This window comes from Panthera pardus, unplaced genomic scaffold (assembly GCF_024362965.1).
Source record: "Panthera pardus isolate Hobbes unplaced genomic scaffold, ASM2436296v1 HiC_scaffold_8, whole genome shotgun sequence".
Lineage (NCBI taxonomy): Eukaryota > Metazoa > Chordata > Mammalia > Carnivora > Felidae > Panthera > Panthera pardus.
Window position 1 is genome coordinate 73,785,583 of NW_026527013.1, and position 19,374 is coordinate 73,804,956.

The 19,374-nt window shown below is 36.0% G+C and overlaps 1 protein-coding gene across 2 annotated transcripts in view; it reads right to left on the minus strand.

Moving 5' to 3' along the window:
• Positions 1 to 3,295: 3,295 nt before the first annotated feature.
• Positions 3,296 to 19,374, minus strand: part of CDK13 (cyclin dependent kinase 13) — a 122,076-nt gene continuing 105,997 nt past the window's right edge. Inside the window, exons 10-14 of one of the 2 annotated variants that reach the window (XM_019451096.2) lie at positions 16,415 to 16,531; positions 15,731 to 15,862; positions 9,548 to 9,753; positions 6,946 to 7,218; positions 3,296 to 6,325 (exon numbers count right to left, since the gene is read on the minus strand). In XM_019451096.2, the coding sequence (XP_019306641.2) occupies positions 5,472 to 6,325; positions 6,946 to 7,218; positions 9,548 to 9,753; positions 15,731 to 15,862; positions 16,415 to 16,531 (1,582 nt within the window). In that variant the 3' untranslated portion in view covers positions 3,296 to 5,471. Of the gene's footprint in view, positions 6,326 to 6,945; positions 7,399 to 9,547; positions 9,754 to 15,730; positions 15,863 to 16,414; positions 16,532 to 19,374 lie in introns of both variants that reach the window. The other variant, XM_019451093.2, reaches the window with a different exon arrangement.

The window sequence follows — 19,374 nt, forward strand, 5'->3', positions numbered from 1 at the left end:
ATAAAACTTATGTGAATATTAAAATAATCTTGGAGAAAGCTTTTCTAAGGAGAAACCATAGGAAAAGATGAAGAGAATTGGCTACATATATAATTATAAATTTTTCCTACATCAAAACACACCATACAGTGTTTTTAAAATTATACTTTACATAGGGCTATCTTCTTTATCTCTGTTGCTCTTTCAAGCAATAATTGAACATGAATAGTTAATAAAACAAAATATACCTGGCTAACATGAAATAATAATGAATTTCATTAGTAATCAAATAAATACAAATCGAAATGATTTATCACCTGTCAAAATGGCAGATTTAAAAGTTTTAAATACCCAGCATAGCTAAGTGAAAAGTAATAGGAATGAATGTAAAATTTGCAAACCCTTCCTGAGGGCAATTTGGATATAGCAGAAGTTTAGAAGTATACTCCTATACACCAGCAATTCCAAGGAAATCATGCATATTTGTTTTTATGTGGATTTTCATCACGTTATTTATAACAGGAGGGTTAGAAATTATTTGTGTCCAGTAATAAGGAAATTGGAAGCTACGGTTCTTCTTTTTATAAGGGAATAACTTAACAACCATTAAAAAGAGGGTAGAATTTAATTATTGGCATAGCAGGATGTTCACAATGTATTATTAAATGAAAAAAATAAACTACAAAGTTACGGGTAACATAAACCCATTGTTTTAAGAAAAAGATTAGATATGCATTTATATACATCCATCAAAGTCTAATTATTAACGGTTATCTTTGGAGGTGTTCCTACATTTTCAAATATGTACCAGTCTAAAAAGGACAAAGTAAGTATTCCGGGTTTTAGGTTTTGTCAATAAAACACGGCACAATGGATAATAAGTGGTCATCTTTTTCAGATTATTTATTAAGATTATTCCTGGAAGTCTGTACTGGATATAAGCAAGAATAAAACAAGGCTAAAAATGGCCTCGAATTCTTATGGCAGTTTATTTACAGACTATTGAATACAGCCTTTATTTATTTATTTTTAAACAAATGGCTTCTATTAAACACATTAGATTTAACAGTTACAAGACTTTACTAAAAGTTCTTGCAAAAAAGTACAACACCTTTACAACAAACTAGCTGTCAAAGAAAACCAAGGGGTGATTCACTTACAGGGCCTCATTTTGAATGCAACTACAACTAGGAATTGTTTTGACGTGATGAAGAGGGTAAGACCCACAAAATTTGTTAGTCACAATTTAAAGACAAAGTTCTGTTATGGTCAAAATTTTGTTTTCTCCATCTTCAAGTGGATCCCTTGATAGCTTATTAATTTAATAGCTTTTATTTTTAATTAAATTAAAAGCAGCTTGAGAAATTATCTGGAGAGGCTTTGGTAAATGACAAACCGTTGCTCCCTCATGACACCACTGGAAATTATAAACCCTTGAAAGATTATAAAAGCAATGTTTGCAGGCCTGCTAGCATAGACTTTCCTCCTCTAAAGAGAAAACAAATGTAAATGATTCAGTTCACTACCTAATCGTTATTTAAAAACTACTGTTGTTAAAAAGAAACAAAAAACAAACCAAAAAAAACGAGGAGCCTCCTTTTGAAGAACTATCCATCCTGTATAGGCTTCTAATGAAGTTTTTCTAAAGTTTTGTTTTAGTCTATTTCTCTATTTTTTGAGTCATTTTATAAGTTGGCTTTTTAAAACCATTTGTGTTAAGGTAGTTGTTCAGTATTCTAAATTTAATTATTTTACTTCACTGTAACACTGGTAATTTTTTTTTTTTTTTTTTTTTTTTAAGTTTGAGAGAGTGAGTGTGCACATGCGTGAGCAGGGGAGGGGCAAGAGAGAATCCCAAGCAGGCTTCTGTCAGCCTGGCCCCAACATTGGTAACCATTTTAAGTCAATTTTTTAAAAAAGTTAAGTGTTTTCTGCAGAATTTAGATGAGGCTTAGAGGAACTGCCCTGGAAATCCATCTCATTTCTCTTAGGCTGTAAAAGTGAGGGGACAGACCAGATGATTAGAATATTGGAAGGAATGTCCTGTTCAGACTTTAAAAATCTCAAAACCAGTATCCCAGAGGATCAGATTTTCATTCAGAACTTGTATTTCAAGTTTATTTTAACAAAAGGTGGGGGGAGGGACTATGGTGAAAAGTTGTGTAAAATATGATTAAGCTCCTAGCAAACACGGCAAAACTTTGACTCACAAGTTCCAGTGAGAGTAGTTTGGAAGCACTTAACCCATTTACCTTCCACTTTTCTTAAGAAATCCTGATATTTCCTACAAATCGGCCTATTACAAATTGGCCAGATGCAACTTAAAATTTGTTTTCATCATAGAGTTTCCAGTTGTTCTATTTTGTTCCAGAATGTTATTTCTTTATTCAGTTTCCACTTTAAAACTGCACACTCACATGGTCACTTCTTACATTCACTTAAGAGTAATGTAGATACAGCTGAGAGTAGCAAATACTACTAGCTTCTCCAGCCCCTTTTTAAAATCTTATCAACCCACTGGAAGTGTGACTGAATGCCCTTCACAAGTTAACTGACGTAGCCCAAGGCACTGAATATATATACTCACTGACAGAATGAAGCCCTGAATCACAGCTAAAGCATTATCTTAATTCACATTCCACAAACCATTTTCATCAATAAACCTCTTAAAACGAGTCTTAAAAATTTCATGGGTGACTACAATTCTTCCACAAAGAACAGACTGAAGACTTTTGAGTTGCATGCAGAAAAACTTGCTGCGTCAGGAAATATAAATGGGAATTTCACATGGGAGATAATAAGTTTTCTTCTTTTGGTAGGTCAGTCTTCTATTTTCATCTTCATTATTTGCAATCTGACTTACCTGATTCTTTCCCCAAAACTTAAGTTAACGTTTTATGGTCCTTAGACTTTACTCAAGAATACTCGTGATTACTGCAATTATAACCTATGTAATTAGTGATTTCCATCCCGGCTCTTTTTATTAATCCGTATTTACTGAAGTATTAAATGGTATGGAAGGATGCATTGAGATTTTTATTACCGTATTTTACCAACTGTTTCATATAATAACATCTATGAATTTGGAAGTATCTGACAATTACTGCATCTGGGCATTGTGTTGTGGTTTAACCGGCAAGATTTTTTCTAAGTGGTGCATAAGATACTGGTATATTTCACAATTAATACTGTCTAAGGGTAATATTATAAGCTGTAGTTCAAATTTCCAATTTCAAGCAACAATTTCCCTGTCCTCCCAGCCACTCTCCCAACATAAATATATAACTGAAATGTTGGAAAAACTATCCAAACACAGTTCAATTTTATATAAAATATTTAATTTTTAAAACACAGGCTATTCATGTCACATAAATATCTTCAATTTTCGGTTAGCTGCTATGGTCAGCAGAATTATCAAGTGTGACTATTAAGAATAACTTAGATACTGTCACTTATAGGAAAGTCTAAAGCGCTAAGACTCACCATATTAAAATTTGAGATAGTTGAATACTGTAGCTATTTTGCTAAATTTGAAGTATTTCTTCACCTCCTGCAATGTAGTTTTAAGTTGTTAGTACTCAAAATTCAAATAAAAGCAAAATAATTTTTCTTCCATTCATTTTTCTCCCCAATAACAAAAAAAAAATTCCATCAAAAAAATAAAATGATCAACTGACATCAACTCATTTTATAGCAGTAAAATGGTAAAATATCCACTTTAAAATATCCTTGCTGTCACCAAACTGTAATGCTTCCCATATAGTATTTTGAAATGAAGGTTCACAAGTCAGAGGGCATGGGGTTAAAAGACTGACTTTAGAACTGGAGCAAATTTCCATTCTAAAACAGTTCTTCCGATTTACAATTCCAATGAAAAAGTAAGTTACCAGGAGAAAGAACAGTTAAAACAAAATGGTTAATTGGCACAGCTCTCATTTCCAGAGTTTATTTTTCCATTCAGGGATACTGGAAACACTGGTTATTCACCTTTGGTTCCTTTTGAGAATTTATTGTAATTGTACGTGTGCCTGAGCGTGCACGAGAAGTTAGTTAGACTTGACACCATTACAGCTTACATAAGGGTTAGTCCATCCTTCTTTGCTGCTTTTAATAAAAGAGAAAAATGCTAAAATGAACTAAAGTTGCTCTAAGTCTGGCAGAAGTCCTAATAAACCTCACAGAAGGTGAGAGGAAGGAAGAGAAGAGGTTTTCTCTCACTACTTTTTTTTTGTTTCAATAAATTCGGTGTAGGCAAAGTTTCTAGTTAACAAACTGAACGGCTTTTTCTTAAAATGGCAATTGCGTAACTTAAAATATGATGTCTGCCTCCCCTCCCCCCATGAACTTTAATAGAATCAGGCAATTCTGTTTATTAAGCCTTGCTTCTGCACTACTGCCCTCCAATTATCCATGGCAAAAGGAAAACAGGGACAATATGGCAGCCTGAAAATGGGTACTCTAAAATTCTCATTTAGCTATTACTTTCAACCACTTAACTGATGTAACTTTTTAGAACATCTTGGAAGTAACAAGGTACTGACTGGAGTTCTAATCCCTTTCTTTGCTCTCACGCTCCTATCAAGACAAGGTGGTAGTGGAAGGTAACGTAGCCCAAAGACAGGCAGGAAAGAAGAAAGTGTGACAGGCAGAGGGAATGAGTCTAGCGGGAACTGAACAGGCAGCAGTCCCTAAACACTGGAGAGCTCCCTGCCTCTTCAATACAGTATTGATTCCCTTTAGAAGACAAATGGGTGTAAAGGTTAACTGCTTTTTCAGACCTTCAGCTCACCTGTTAAGGCACTTACTTACCCTCCCCACCCCATATTTTTCATATAAAACCCACTATTTCATTTGAATGCATTTTGCTCGGCTATGATAATCTGCAAAATAAAACAAAAATAACGTTGACCATTTTTTTTTATAAAACTGTTGCATCAAGAGAAAGGTTGTGTTTTATTTTCTGAAGTGAGCACAAAGTACACCTTTCACAATAACACTGGAAGCAGGTGCAAAGACTGACAGTGACCTTTGACTAAAGGTAGCTTTGTAAAAAGAAAAATACCAAATAAATCAGTGCCCTTTCTGATTGTTGTAAAACTGGAGCGGGGGAGGGGTTGGTTGGTTGTTACATAAAAGTTGGTCCAAACTTACAAAAAAAGCACAAATGTGCATAGTTCAGAAGATCTGCAAGAGGGCCATAAAAGACTCTTATGTCCCTAAGATTAGCATCCACGTAAAACTGCAAGAATACAAAATAAAATTGTTAACTAGAATTTGTGAAGATGTACAATCAATAGATCTAGTTTTTAGAACAGCATGAATTTAAGCAAAGGTTTTTTTTTTTTTTAACTATTGTATGCAAGACCCTTTTCCACATAAAAATAAAGCTGTTGTTGAATTAATATTATTCAAGTCTCTTGGATTGCTGCCTTAAATTGCAGCTAGAAAAGTCTTTCCAGATAAAAATGATGTGCCTGAGGAAAAACAGATACTCAGTATGGTAACCCTCTGCCTCGACCTCTGCCAGCTGATGTGCTAATGTGTCCCCTGTATCCTTGTGAATATCCAGGTCCTTGGGCAGGAGAAGTCCAGGTCTGTCCATGCATGAGGCCGGGGCCACCCGGGTTTTCCTGTAAGTTACCACCATAGTTATAGTTGTGCATCTTTGCTGGCAAAGGATGAGTACTCTCTGGCCCTGTGGGAGGGTCACTGCTGTTCGCCAGGACTGCAATGGGGCCATGGCTATATTCAAATCTATGGTCCTTGTCTCCACTGAACAACATGGGACCAGTATTGAGGTAAATGTCTCCGTATCCAGCTACTGAACTGGGAAATGACTCGGAAAAGGCAGAAGGCTGAGGTGGACCACCAGAATGAGATGAAGAAGTACTGTAGTTATCCAAAGACTGAATATCTGAGTTTCCAATGAAGCTACGTCGTTCCAATGGTGGAGGAGCAGAGCTACTTCCCAGACCATCATTGCTAACATAAGGAGCGGAAGAGAAAGAAGAGGATCCAAAATTGTCCTTGTAGTCTGATGTGGGCACATAAGTGTCTCCTGCCTGGTAATCCATACCACTTTCTCTTTTGGGATCATCCTGGGGCTGATGCTGAGCGAGCAGCTGTAACAGGGCGGCTTTCACTCCGGCATGAGGGTCAGTTAACGAAGAACTGGTGGTGGGTACGTGCTGGTTTTCTGTCCGATAATCCAGATCTTCTTCGGTGACTGGTGGTGGTTCAGGCGGTTCAGGAGGTCGCTGATCAGGAGGGAGGATACGAGGCCGGTCCGGTTCTGGGGTGAGCTCCAACATCCTCATATCTTGGTGCTGAATGAGGTCATCTTGCCCTAAGTGAAACAAAGCAAAAAGAAAAGGAAAAAAAAAAAAGAGAGAGAGAGTCAAAAGTGATCATGGAAAACTACGTGTTTCAAAATAGTCAGTTTCCTACAGGTGGTCCTAAAGAACATCACAAGTTCCGGAAGTTCCATTTCCAGCAAAAAAAAAAAGGAACGAAAGGAAACAGGGATATAAATACTAATATTGCCTGCTACCATTTAGGTCTGTGGTGACTGAAAAATTTAACTGCATTGGACTTTTCCAAGGTATCTCACATCTACCTATTTATTGCCTGAAGAACAAAAGCTACCGTACACACAAAGTTTCTGCCTTGCTCAATCATGTTGTTGTAGTTGGAGTAAATTATTTCTTCCATCAGAGGTTTACATGAGAAAAATCTCTGGCATTCTTAATGAGCTACAGCACACATGGGTAATTTGTCAAAGAATCTACTCCTCCTAGGAGTAAATGGACTCACGAACCAACCTATGACCAGTGACCTAGGAATTTTCAGAACATCTACTCCTAGCAATGCCACCAAACGATACACATCAGAGACCCCCCCCCCCCCCCCCCCCCATCAAGAAAAACAGTGTGGACACTGTTAGCGGTCTGCTCTCTGCACACTCACCCGATGCCGGAGTGCTAGGTTCTGGAGGTGGCCTGAGTTGTAATGACGCTTCATGTCCCGACCCATTTTCCCTCTCTTCCAGTAGCACGTCTTTCTGCTTGGACTGCTGGGCCTTTATTAACTGAGTCAGCAGAACTGCGAACGCGCTCTGCACGGCCGCCTGGGCAGCATCAGTCTCCACTTTAGGCTGCGCGCTCTGAGAAGAAGGCTGAATTCCTCCCAATGGTTTCGAAGACTCCTGTTGTGGTGTGGATGGGTCTGTCTGTTTTTCACCTGTTGCCAAAATTCCAGCAGGAAGGTTTATTTTATTTAGCTGCTGTTGAGTCTCAGAGTTTACCTTAATGTTCAACACTTGGACAAAATCAGCCATATTAACACTTGTTTTAGACTGTAGTAGGTTTAGTAGAATTGCCAATTCATTGTGGTTTAACTGCTGTCCAGGGCCTGTTTTTACTAAAGACAAAATTTGTATTAATTAGAATTGCCATAATTCACAGCACACCCCGCCCCCCCCAAAATGGCTCTATATTACCCTATTAAAATGTCCATTTGTGGGACAGTGTGTAGGAAACACTGTGAAACAGGAATCTCAGTCTGGTTCTAATTTCATGTATGTACATTTAAGATGTAACTGCACGTAAGTCAAAACAACAACAACACACTGCGGCCCGTTCTGAAGAATTCTCTTCAGGGCTCAATAGTTCAAAAGGAAAACCAAGACTACTGCTGGAGCCCCGTACGGTAGGTATGAGTGGGAGCCGCCAGCTGTGAGCAGGGACTGGAGGCGGCGGTGCCGGGCAGCTACAGTGTCAGGCACTCTTGAAGCATTTGGGATCTTTCATTCCTCGCAACAACCTTGAAGGCACCCTCTATTATTACGCCCAGTTTGTTTGTTTTTAAACTGAAGAAGAAACTGACATCCAGGGACACTAAATAATTTGCCCAAGTTGAGATCAGAACCCAGGTATTCTGATTCCGGAGTCTGAGCTCTTAACTACTCACTAAAATCATCTCTAAAATCATGCTTATTATCTGAGGACCTAACCTGATTTTGCTGTAAATTCAAACTGAGATGTTATGGACTCCTTAATAAAATGTATTTTATTCAAATTACCTTTTTTTTAAGGTAAGTCCCTTAGGGTAAGTTAGGAACTCCTACAGAAGCATGCTTATAATGCTCCTGCAAGACGGTATTAACTCATCACCAACAAAACAGATGGCGTTGTTTTTCAATTTTCAGTTGAGGCTTGTGACGGTTTACACAGGTTCTCGTGCAAGCTTCTCTGAGCCACACATAACGAGGCTCGAATGTGTATGATACCACAGAAGTTCAGCGACACTACCCTGATAAGCAATTTCTATTATAAGAATGATGAACCAACAGAAGAGAAACTCCAAGAAAATAAAAAACTGATGAGTAATGCTCTCCTTTTATTTTCTCTCTTTATATATATTTTAAGAGACTTTTTATTACTTCTTAATGTTATTTGTAGGTTAACTCAAAACAAACTTTTGCAAGTTCTTCCTGTGACTCGCAGGCATTAAGAAACAAGGAGCCATGTCTGTTTGCTGCATCCTAAGAGCCAGTTTCCCCTCATTTTCCATTTAATTTCTACATCAGCAGAGGCAGGCTCTGTGTGAGCTTGCAAGTATTCTGTAACTATGGTGTCTCCTCTAACAAAAAGGGCATTTTCTTTTAAAATAAGACAGTTGATGATGAAGAAAATGAAGCAGAGAGGATTCATTCCTATTTCACAAAACCAGGATTCTTCTTAACAGTGACAGTTTCAAAAAAAGGAAAACAAAAGATAAAATGAAACTCTGAGCAACAAATAACAATTGTTTTTGGTTTGTAAAGTAATGTACCAGTACTTTAATGCAGTCTGACCAAGGTCAAGTATAAGCTTGCAGATTACATGGGAAAGCATTAATGGTAATCTTTCTCAGCTAATCTACTCTATATTTATATCCAACCACCAAAGCTCAATCTGATCAGCAGATCTGTTTTAATCAACTAACTGATCTTTAAAACTAAATGACAGAATGAGTTTAACAACATTTCTGACAACACTCAAGAGGCCGAATTCTCATGAAGAAGCTTACTCTTATGACAGACTGATCCAGAGGAAGAAATTTAGTAAGTTTCCCCCAGATAGCCTTCTTTATCATACTTCAAGTCATTTCTCGAACAATATGAGATTCTAATTTTTGAGATTCTATAATATAACAGGCCATGTAGTAAGAGTGATCTGAGGACATTATAAACAGAATGAAAGAACTTCTATTATGAATTTTGGCTGTCTTCCTGTATCTTTCTCTGGATTCTTGCCCTAGGGGGAAAAAGGAAATAGAGAAATCTGACCATTCACTAATCATATGTAATTTGATGCTCTTCTGAAGTGCCTCTTACCTTAAGATTGTTTCATATTGTGATGCCAGTAGCAGTGAAATGTCTATACTGGCACAAGCAATTAACAGGGAAATGTCAAGTTTGGTGAGTAAATCTTAATGTTTTAGCCACAAATGCTTTAACACGATAGCAACATAATCACCGCTAGCCACAAAACGAGGGAAGAAAACCAACCCGGGAAGCATTACTGACCAGGTGCTACGTTCGAGTTGCCCTGAGGTTTCAGCTGTGAAGACGGCAGCACGCCCTGCGGTGTGCTGGTCCTGCTGTCATCTAAGCCAAGAGACAAGTCCTTTCTGGGGGCTTTAATTGTTGAAACATCATCAGTCATGCCCATCTGCTTCTGTCTTCTTCGCTTTTTACTCCACAGCTCATGACAATCTTGCCATAAAGGAAGACTGGAAAAAAAAAAGGTATCAAAATTGTTTGTCAATGTTATTTCTTAATGACAACCAAAACCTGCTAATATTTCCTACACAGCACCAAAGCTGCCACCCCACACCCCTGCCAGTTGATCTTGAAGACTCCATACACATGCTGTGTGAGCCCCTCAACAAAAATCATCCTTGAGGCCCCACCTCTGTCAGGGATTCACTTTTACAAATGGACTGTTTTTCTGTGGCTTCTGAATAATTGACAAATAATCATTTATTAAAACTATGAATGAAGGGGGTGCCTGGGTGGCTCAGTCGGTTATGCATCCGACTTTGGCTCAGGTCATAATCTCGCAGTTCGTGGGTTTGAGCCCCGTGTCGGGCTCTGTGCTGACAGCTTGGAGCCTGAAGCCTGCTTCCAATTCTGTGTCTCACTCTCTCTGCCCCTCCCCCGCTCACGCTCTGTCTCTCTCTCTCTATAAAAAATAAAACATTAAAAAAATTTTTAAAAACTATGAATGAAGAACACATGTTCATAAAACTTTGTTACTATTATCCTTGGTGCAGTCTTTTAAAGCCAGTTCTTATCACAGTACACCATACACTGAACAGGACATGGAAAAAAAGGCAAAAAATATGCCATTCGCAGGAAATGGAAACAGGATTAAAGAGTAGTAAAGGCTAGGAGATAACATTTGTGAAAGACTTTCTAGTAAAAGCTTTTTACTTTTTTAATACCCTCTTATTTACTTCCATAATCAAATGCTCTAAAATGAAACTATGCTACAGAGAAGGTTCAAAAATAGGTAGTCCAGGCTAATTACTCATCAATAAAGAGTTCTGAATGCCTAGCAGCTATCAAAATTACCCACAATTCTGAAACAGTTCTACCTTCATTAATGTAATTTCTTAAAACTGACAACACTACAGAGTAACTTTTGCCTAAAGAAAGATGTAAGTGGTTGATTTATAAATGTTTTCTTCTTATCCTAATAAAAATTCCAATGGGAAGTTACTATTATATCTATTTTAAAGATGAGAAAATTGAGGCTTGGAAAGGTTAATAAACTTGCCCAGAATATCTACAAATTCTCTTAAGCAGCCCCAACCTGGTTGATACAGCTACAAGTCTTCAACCTGGGTGTGTTCACCTCTAGGGATGCTTTTGAAGGGGATGCACCTGAAATGGTTTTAAAACAACTGACATAGCTCCGTGTCCTTTCCTACAATTGACTTTGGAGAATGGCCTGCACAGCAAGTTCTTTCACACCTCCTCTTTCACAATTACTCTCATCTCATGTTACAAAATAAAGGCATATGCAACAATATGGTCGAATCTTAGCAATATAATATCAAGTAAAAAAAAGTCATTCCCAAAAGATTACAAACAGCATGACACCCTTTTATAAAATTAAAAACAACTAAAAATTTTAAAATATAACTTTTTATGAGTACATATAGATGGCAACAAAAGTATATACAAAAGAAAACAGGGATGATGGTTACCTCAGGTGGAGGAAGGCAAGGGGATAGGTCGTGGGGCAGGGGGTGGGGAGAGGGTATGATATGACTAACGTAGGTTATTTCCAAGGTTCTAGCTTTTATTTGGTAGGTTCATGGCTGCTTATTAACATCATTTAAAATAACTAATTAAGTAACTAAAAGAAAAAAAAGAGAGCCATGCATGGACCAATGATGAGTGACACAAGGATTATGATTAAACCAAGTCTATGCACCTGAGGTCCAAAAACAAAACAAAGGCATACCTCTCAGCCATCTTACTATGGTGCATTGCCTCAGCGTGTAAAAACCTCCTGGAGTAACAAACAAAGGTACAATTTGAAATATTGATATTGGGAAGCTTTAAGGCATCATAAACCCGCCAAAGACTTTCCTTTCTGTGTGTGTGTTTATGTATTTTAAGATGTGTGGCCTTAGCCCCTGCTGGGATATTCCGAATTCAGATATACTGCAGTACTCAGAGTGGGGCAACAGGAGTGACTTCACTTCTTCCACCCTGATGCTCTTGCAGGAGAGCCCCATAACGGGAAAGCAAAGAAATCCACGAGAAAGGGCTTCTGGGCTCCCTCCCACAATTTAAAGCTGAGAGATTCTTTACGGATGATCTCCAAGCTCATCTCTAGGAAAGACCAACATTACCCAACCAATAGCTGTAATGTATAGGTTAGTGATGCAGACTCTGGATATACCGGCAATGTTTTCCAGGATGACCACATTTTTATGTGCTTTTTCTGAAGGTTCAAATACCGGCTCAGCCACTTACTTACTGGCTCTCATTAGGCAAGTAACTTGACCTCTGTGCCTCAGTTTCCTTATCTTTAAAAATGAGATTAACAATATAATCTACCTTATGGGGTAGAGGTAATGATATATGTTAACATATGTAAGCGCTGGACAGTGCCCCTCACATAGTAGGCACTGTATTCACGCTTGATACCCATTTATCATCATTCCGTAAGATAGTTTAAAACTACTTTTATCAAATCACTCACATCATGAAATGCTTATTCCAATTACAGTTGATCATATTTTATCTTATAAATTGTTCAGTGCTTTTCACTTGCTGTTGAGAAAAAATAAAATTATAGGCTAGCTGTCACTCTTTCACTTTTTAGCAATATGTTTTTTTCTTTCCATTAAATATGCCAGTAAAGTCTTGACACCACATCTAATATAATTAATGCAGTTGTTTTGTTTTTTTGTTTTAATATCCTATTCTCATTTGATTATTCCTAAAATTAATCACAATATCATTATACTTTCAACCTGAATGCTTTAGTGATGCATCCTGTAATTTATTACTGGATTACAGCCTGTTCACCAAAATGTGTATTAATATGTTTTTTTTTTTTTTTAATATGCTTATTTTTAATGGAGAAATGCAGTCAGGTGTGTTCTGGTAAAAATTAAGTACATTTAGGTGATGTGTTTGACAATATGGACAGATTCCAATTAGGTTATATGACAGATGTTTTCCATTAATTAAATAGGGTGTATCTACAGTTCCAAGGTTTTCACAAAACCATGCATATTTTAAAAATGTAATAAGAAAAAAGATGTAACAAAAAGATTGGCGAAGTTGTACTGATGTTACATGTTGACACCCTAAACTTTTCCAAGTATACTTACTGGATGAAATAAGTGTTAATAAAAGAAAAAGTACGAAGTATAAGAAATCATTTAATAAGATACTAATGAAGCTTCTTTAGTTTATTTTCTCAAAATTTGAAAAAATAAATAATGAATGACTCTTAAAAATCTTTTCAAGCCATAGGCTTTCCAATTCTTTACTGTCAAGAAAATTAAAACAGAACCTTAAGTCGACATCTGAAAGGTCATTACCATAATTTCTGATGACAGATCACTCTGTGATTTTTGGACATAATATGGAAGGAGTGCAAAGAACTCAGTGATAAAACTATGACAAAAGACCATTTGTTCGCAAAGGCTTACTTACAAGGGTACTTATAAAAAGAAAAGAATAAAATTACAATTAATGTGGAACTCTCTCATTCTAGAATGAGTAATATTAATTGATAGATATAAAAAGAAACCACAGTCCTACCTATTTCATTAGGTTGAATTTACAAACAAATTTATTAATTTTTTCTTTCCTTAAAAAAATGTTTTTAATTGGAATATAGTTGCCATATAATTTACCATATAATATTATATTAGTTTCAGGGCTACAACATAGTGAGTCAACAATTTTCTTTCCTTTTTTAAACTGAAATATGTACTAGTAATATTCACAATGACCAACTGATCAAGAAGAAAAAAAGCTTAAAGTCAGAAAAATTTTAAAATTAAATTTCCATTTATATACATATATTTGTTTTAAAGAAGTTCAATACGGTAATCAATAAAATACTTTCAAGCATAAATATGTTACATTAAAAACCTGTGAAATTAATATAAGTTCCAGATTAAAAAAAGGGACACTGTCCAATTGTTGAAGAGTATTCTGTATTTTCTAAATGAATCTTGATGAATATCAAAATGCTAAGATATTTTGATCCCAGTGGGTACATTTACAAGAAGTGAGATAACTGCTCCATTTAAAAGTGTCAACACTTACCATACACTGAAATTTACATCTTTTGCAACTATCTCCACCCTTGATTAAAACAAGTTTAGATGTTAATTAAAAATATGCTCAATATAATTTTTACCAGGATTCTTTCATGTGGGCCACTTGAACCAGGAGATCAACTTAGTATTACCAATAATGGGAGAAGAGTGACCTTACATTCCTCCTGATAGGATAGAGCAGGAAGCACACATCACTACCTAAGTACTATTCTTGACAAAAAAAAAAAAAAAGTTATTCTAATTTTGATCACAAGAAAGCAATTACAGCCAAAATGTAGAATGTTTTACAAAATAGCTAGCTTGAACTCTTCAAAAATGCCAATGTCATAAAAGCCCTCCCCCAAAGAGCAATTAAAGACTGAAGAGAATTACAACCAAATCCAATGAGTGAGCTTTGAATGAATTCTTCATCAAAAAAACACAAAAAACACAACAAAAACTATAAAGGAAATTACTGGGACAACTGGAGAAATTTAAATATGGATTGCCTACTACATACTGCAATGTTAAATTTCTTATGCTTTATAATGGCACTGTAGTAACAAAGTCCCAGTTCTTATAGCTACATGACAAATCATTTATAAGTATTGTGTCACTTCCACAATACAATATTCAGATATTTCAGGACGAAAACCTTATATATAGTATAAAGCAAATGTTAATAATTATTGAATCTAGGTGAATGACATATAAGTGCTTATTGTACTGTTCTTCATATTTTTCTGCAGAGGTGAAATTTTTCCAAATCAGAAGTTATAAAAGATATACTTTGAAGGGGTACTGGTGCCAAAGTCTCAAGCCTGCTGATATATACTGACAAGCAAAGAACAACAACAACGACAACAAAAACCCCACCATGAAACAATTAATTAAACAGCGAATGATTCAGGTCCTTCAACATGTTAAGTGATAGATCCTTTCTGCCTGTCAAATCATCCCACAATGTCTATTCATATAATTCAATAAATACCTAATGAAGTTGAACGTGAAGGTCTCAGAAATAAAGTAAGTCCAATCTAAGTGATAAGTGGAAGAGCCAGGATTTGAACTCCAAAGCCCATGTTTGTTCATTCACAATATACTAATTTTATTACATGGAAACATTTTATTATAGGGATAGGCCTGCTTTTGTGACACTCATCGTTAAGTTTTTAAATTACTATAAAAATCCCTACAAAAGGGACTGCTCTGTCCCCTCCCTTTTTCCCAAAGCAATCCTAGAGAAATTACAGGAGCCACAGGGAAGGAAGGTTCAAGAACCCAGCTATTCTGACTCCCAAACTCTATACATTTTCTCTGCTTCATCCAATAAACTCCTTCTATACAGACTTTTGTTACTAATGCTCTTTTATCCAATGATAAGGATTTTCTATTATATAGTATGCCAGGAATATTTCAGAACTTCTCTTTGCTACTGAACTAACTGGCTGGCTCCACCCTTTACTAGATTTGTATTCTTGGGCAAGTTTCTTAACCTCTTTGAGCCTGCTTCCTCCTCTATATAAAGAGGACAATAATAATACCCACCTGATAGGATTATAAAGATTAATGTAATACATGAAAAATGCTTAGCATAGCACCCAAATTTTTAGCTATAGCAACACCGGGGCTGGCAGAAGTAGTACTAGAATAATATTAGCAGCAGGAATATTTTCCTAGAGTTGAAATCTATTAATAAAATTAGAAAGAGGAAAGCTGCTCTTGCTATGTTAGCAGAACATTAAGCAAGGTTCTAAATTCTAGATGTGCAAATTATGTGTATTACTAGTATTCTATTTCTTTTGACTTATTCTTTTTGACTTAATCATGCAATAGCTTCTGATCATTTTATACAGATGCTACTAAAACTGTCCAGATGGGATCTAATTATTAATAAAGAGCCACTTACTCTGGTGGAGGCATCTTTGAGGGCTCCACGTCCCGAAGGAATTCGCACTGAAGAGCCTGTTCTGCAGTGCAGCGCTTACTAGGATCCAAGGCGAGCATGTAATCAAATAAGTCTAATGCGGCTGCAGGAATACTGGCATGAGAGGATTACAAAAGTCATACATGGTCTTTGACATAAGTTTAATGCTTCTTTAAAATAACATTTTATAACATGTTTGTACTACTTTAGTCCAATAAATTCCAAATTTTCCTTTGAGACATATTTTTACATACTTTTTAACTATCATTCTAAATAATTTGAAATTTGGCAAACAGTAGCGTTATTTTATTACTCAATTGGAAATATGCAATTTTAACAATGAAGAACTGAATAGTATAGTTTCCTATAACAAAATAAAAACCTGAACTCAAATAACATGTAAGTTGCTTCATTAAAATTTTAAATGATGCTAAAGTTCCATCACATAAACTCCAAATCAAACACACAACCCCAAATCACTGAAACCATAATGATAGTGAAATGGTAATTTGCATGTAGCAAAGGGAAAGTCAAAATTAAAGGACATAAGAGAATTGTGATCGGTCTACGTTGGGTCAATAGAGGACAGTGACATTTAGAATTCACAATAACTAAAAAGAAAAAAAAAATCAATGCAATATGGACATTTAAGCATCCCCTTCTTACAAAACAAATTCTTCTCTTAACTTTCGACGATATTGCTTCTTTGGTTTCATGGTGTTGAAATATGGTAGTTTGATTACATCAGGCCACACTGCAGGACATGGACTCCCACATATACGGCTAAACAACACACAAAAATAAGTACATCAATATAAATTACACAGAAAAAAAATCATACATACGACTGCCACATAAAACCTCAACTCATTATTCAATACATAAAGGTTACATAGAATCTTCATGCAAAGTATGAGAAGTTTTAGTCAATATTTTAGTCATCCCAACTTAATTACTTGTGTTAAGATATCAACTTATTTTCAGTAGCTACTTCTAACACTCCAAACATTCCTGAAAAGAAAACCTTTATATTTGTACAATCAAGTCTGAAAACACTTCAAATATGCTGACCATATTGTGAAGCAAGCTAAAAAATTTATGCCAATAAATTAAGGAGCAAGAACTTAGTAGGTCTTTCTCTTGTTCTATAGGTACCTGTCATCACCTTCTCATGACTATGATGAAGTCTGTGAGAACACTGGAAACAAACTTCCTACATCCAGGAAGGGAACTGTACTATGTCTGCTGCTGAATTCAGTCAACAGGAGGACCCTTCAAAGTAACATTCTTGAGACATAAAAGTTCTTCAACTTAAGTAGTGCCACTGATTTCAAGGTATTTAGAAATTTTAACTGCTTTAATCTCTGCTTATCTGTATTTTGGAAACCCTATTTTTGTACTAACTAGTAAGTCCTTGTTATGGTAATTTGTAGAAGAAAGGCTATAACATGGATAACCCCAGCTGCTAAATATTTAAACACTGATTTGATAACATATAGATGAAAAATCATTAAATATGCTTACCCTCAGTACACTGAATCTCAAAAATAAATGTGCATTGTACATAAAATCCTCAGCTGGTCTTCATATGTAAAGAGGAAATGTCCAGGCATCACTGACTAAAAGTAACTGTTCTGTACATAATAAATATAAATGCATGCACCAATGTGTATAAACAAGCGATGGCTAAAGTTGCCAGCCATTCTTTAGCTGAGCTGTAGAACGCGGTCTCAGAAACACACAAGAAATAAAGATTTCTTCTTTATGGAAGAAATCGCAGGTCTTTTAAGCTATGCCACTGAAAAGTACATTTTTGTTTCAACATAGTTCAGGATTTTTGTAAACCTAAGCTTTTAAAAAGGTATTAAGGCATTTGTCCACTGCCAGTCTCTTTTTCCTTACAACTTCCTCAAAAATACAGTGGCTGTCTCAGAAAACAAGGTCAAACTCAGGAGTATGGTTCTATGATCTGGTTTCAAACTGCCTTCCCAGTCTCATTTCCCAATTCATCCCTCCCCACAGATCAATCACTCTTCCACATTTGTGATATTTCCCCTTGCTAGATTCTAACTAGCAGAATCCTTTTCATTTTTCCAGACTCAGATCAAAAATAATGTATTCAATGAGGTCTTCTGTGTCCCCATAGCTACCGAGAACAGTCACTCTGCTTTCTACTTGCTTCTTTTGACACTATTTCACTGTTTTGTATTTTAGTTTACGTATCTGTTTTTTCTTACTAAACTACAGTTTGGGAACTGTGTCTTTTAACTTTTGTAAACTTCTCTCAATAACAATATAAATATAAATAATCCCAGGCAGAGTGATGTACGTTATTACAGAAATATAAAGTATACTGAAATTTTCAAAAGTGAAGGATGCTTTCAACAGCAGAAATACAAGAAAATGTACTCAAGTTATGGAAGAGGTACAGAATTTTGGCTACAGCTCCAAGGATAAGTAAATAATAGACAGGTGGAAAAGAACTAACAAAAATGTTACTGGCAAAGAGAAGTGCATAGGCAGAGGCACAGAAGTAGTCCAGTACAGACATATCAGAGGAAGACTAAGGAAATAGGTGGAATTTAGGGCTCAGGGAGGGTTGCTGGGAGCACAGATAGGAGCCACACAGTAAGTTTTAACAGGCAGTTCGCCTAACTAGAATGAAGGCAAACTCTGAAAACAAACTTTAGAACTGAAACCTGCCTGTGACAATTGGTCAAACTGCATTGCTTAAAAATCTGTTTCTTCTTTTGTAAAAGGCAGATTAGTTTTACTTCAGAGCTGTGAAATTAAATGAGCTGGCATCTGGCCCATTCAATAGCAATAAAATGAAAGTAAGTTTCATTACCCCTTAGCTAAAGAGTTTCAACTATTTTACTCTATGTGTTGTGAGAAGATAGTTGAATAGTGAAGTTATCGAACTAGTAGCAGGTCATTAGATCATCTGAGGCAGGGAAAGTTACTAGAAACTGACGAAGCAGACATGACAGCAATTGATGATAACTGCATGTTGGTTAAGATCTGTACCCGATGGCCAACCAGCTCTCTCAAGATCACTTACCGAAGAGGTCTTGAGATGCATCATATGCTAAATCCCCAAATACCTGAGATCTATTTTGGGACTTTATTCTGACTCACCTACTCTGGTATCAATACCATACGGTAGCTTTTTATTTTTTGTAAGGCCAACAGGACAAAGCCTTCTATCCACCCACACCTCTAATTACTCTCCTTAGAATTTTCTTACAGATTGTAGAATCAATACTGTCACACTCCAAAAGTAAGAGAATCTGTTCAGATTCCACTGCTGCTCTGAATTTATAGATTTAGAAAGAATTGCTATCCTCAGAAGGTTTAATATTTCTATCCCAGAAATACACATTTATATTTCCTTCAGTTTAAATGTATCTTTAATTAGATCTTATATATTGCTTTCTATCATCTTTATTTTTTGCTTGTTTGAATGTATTCTTATTCCTATTAGGAAAGTCCTATTATAGAAAACATTTGACATATGACACAAAATTTTAAATAGCCATCTGAGATCCTATGGGTCCTAACATAGTTTTAATAGTTGTTTCTTTGAGGCTTTCCGGGTTTACAGTCTTCTCACCTATAATGAGAAT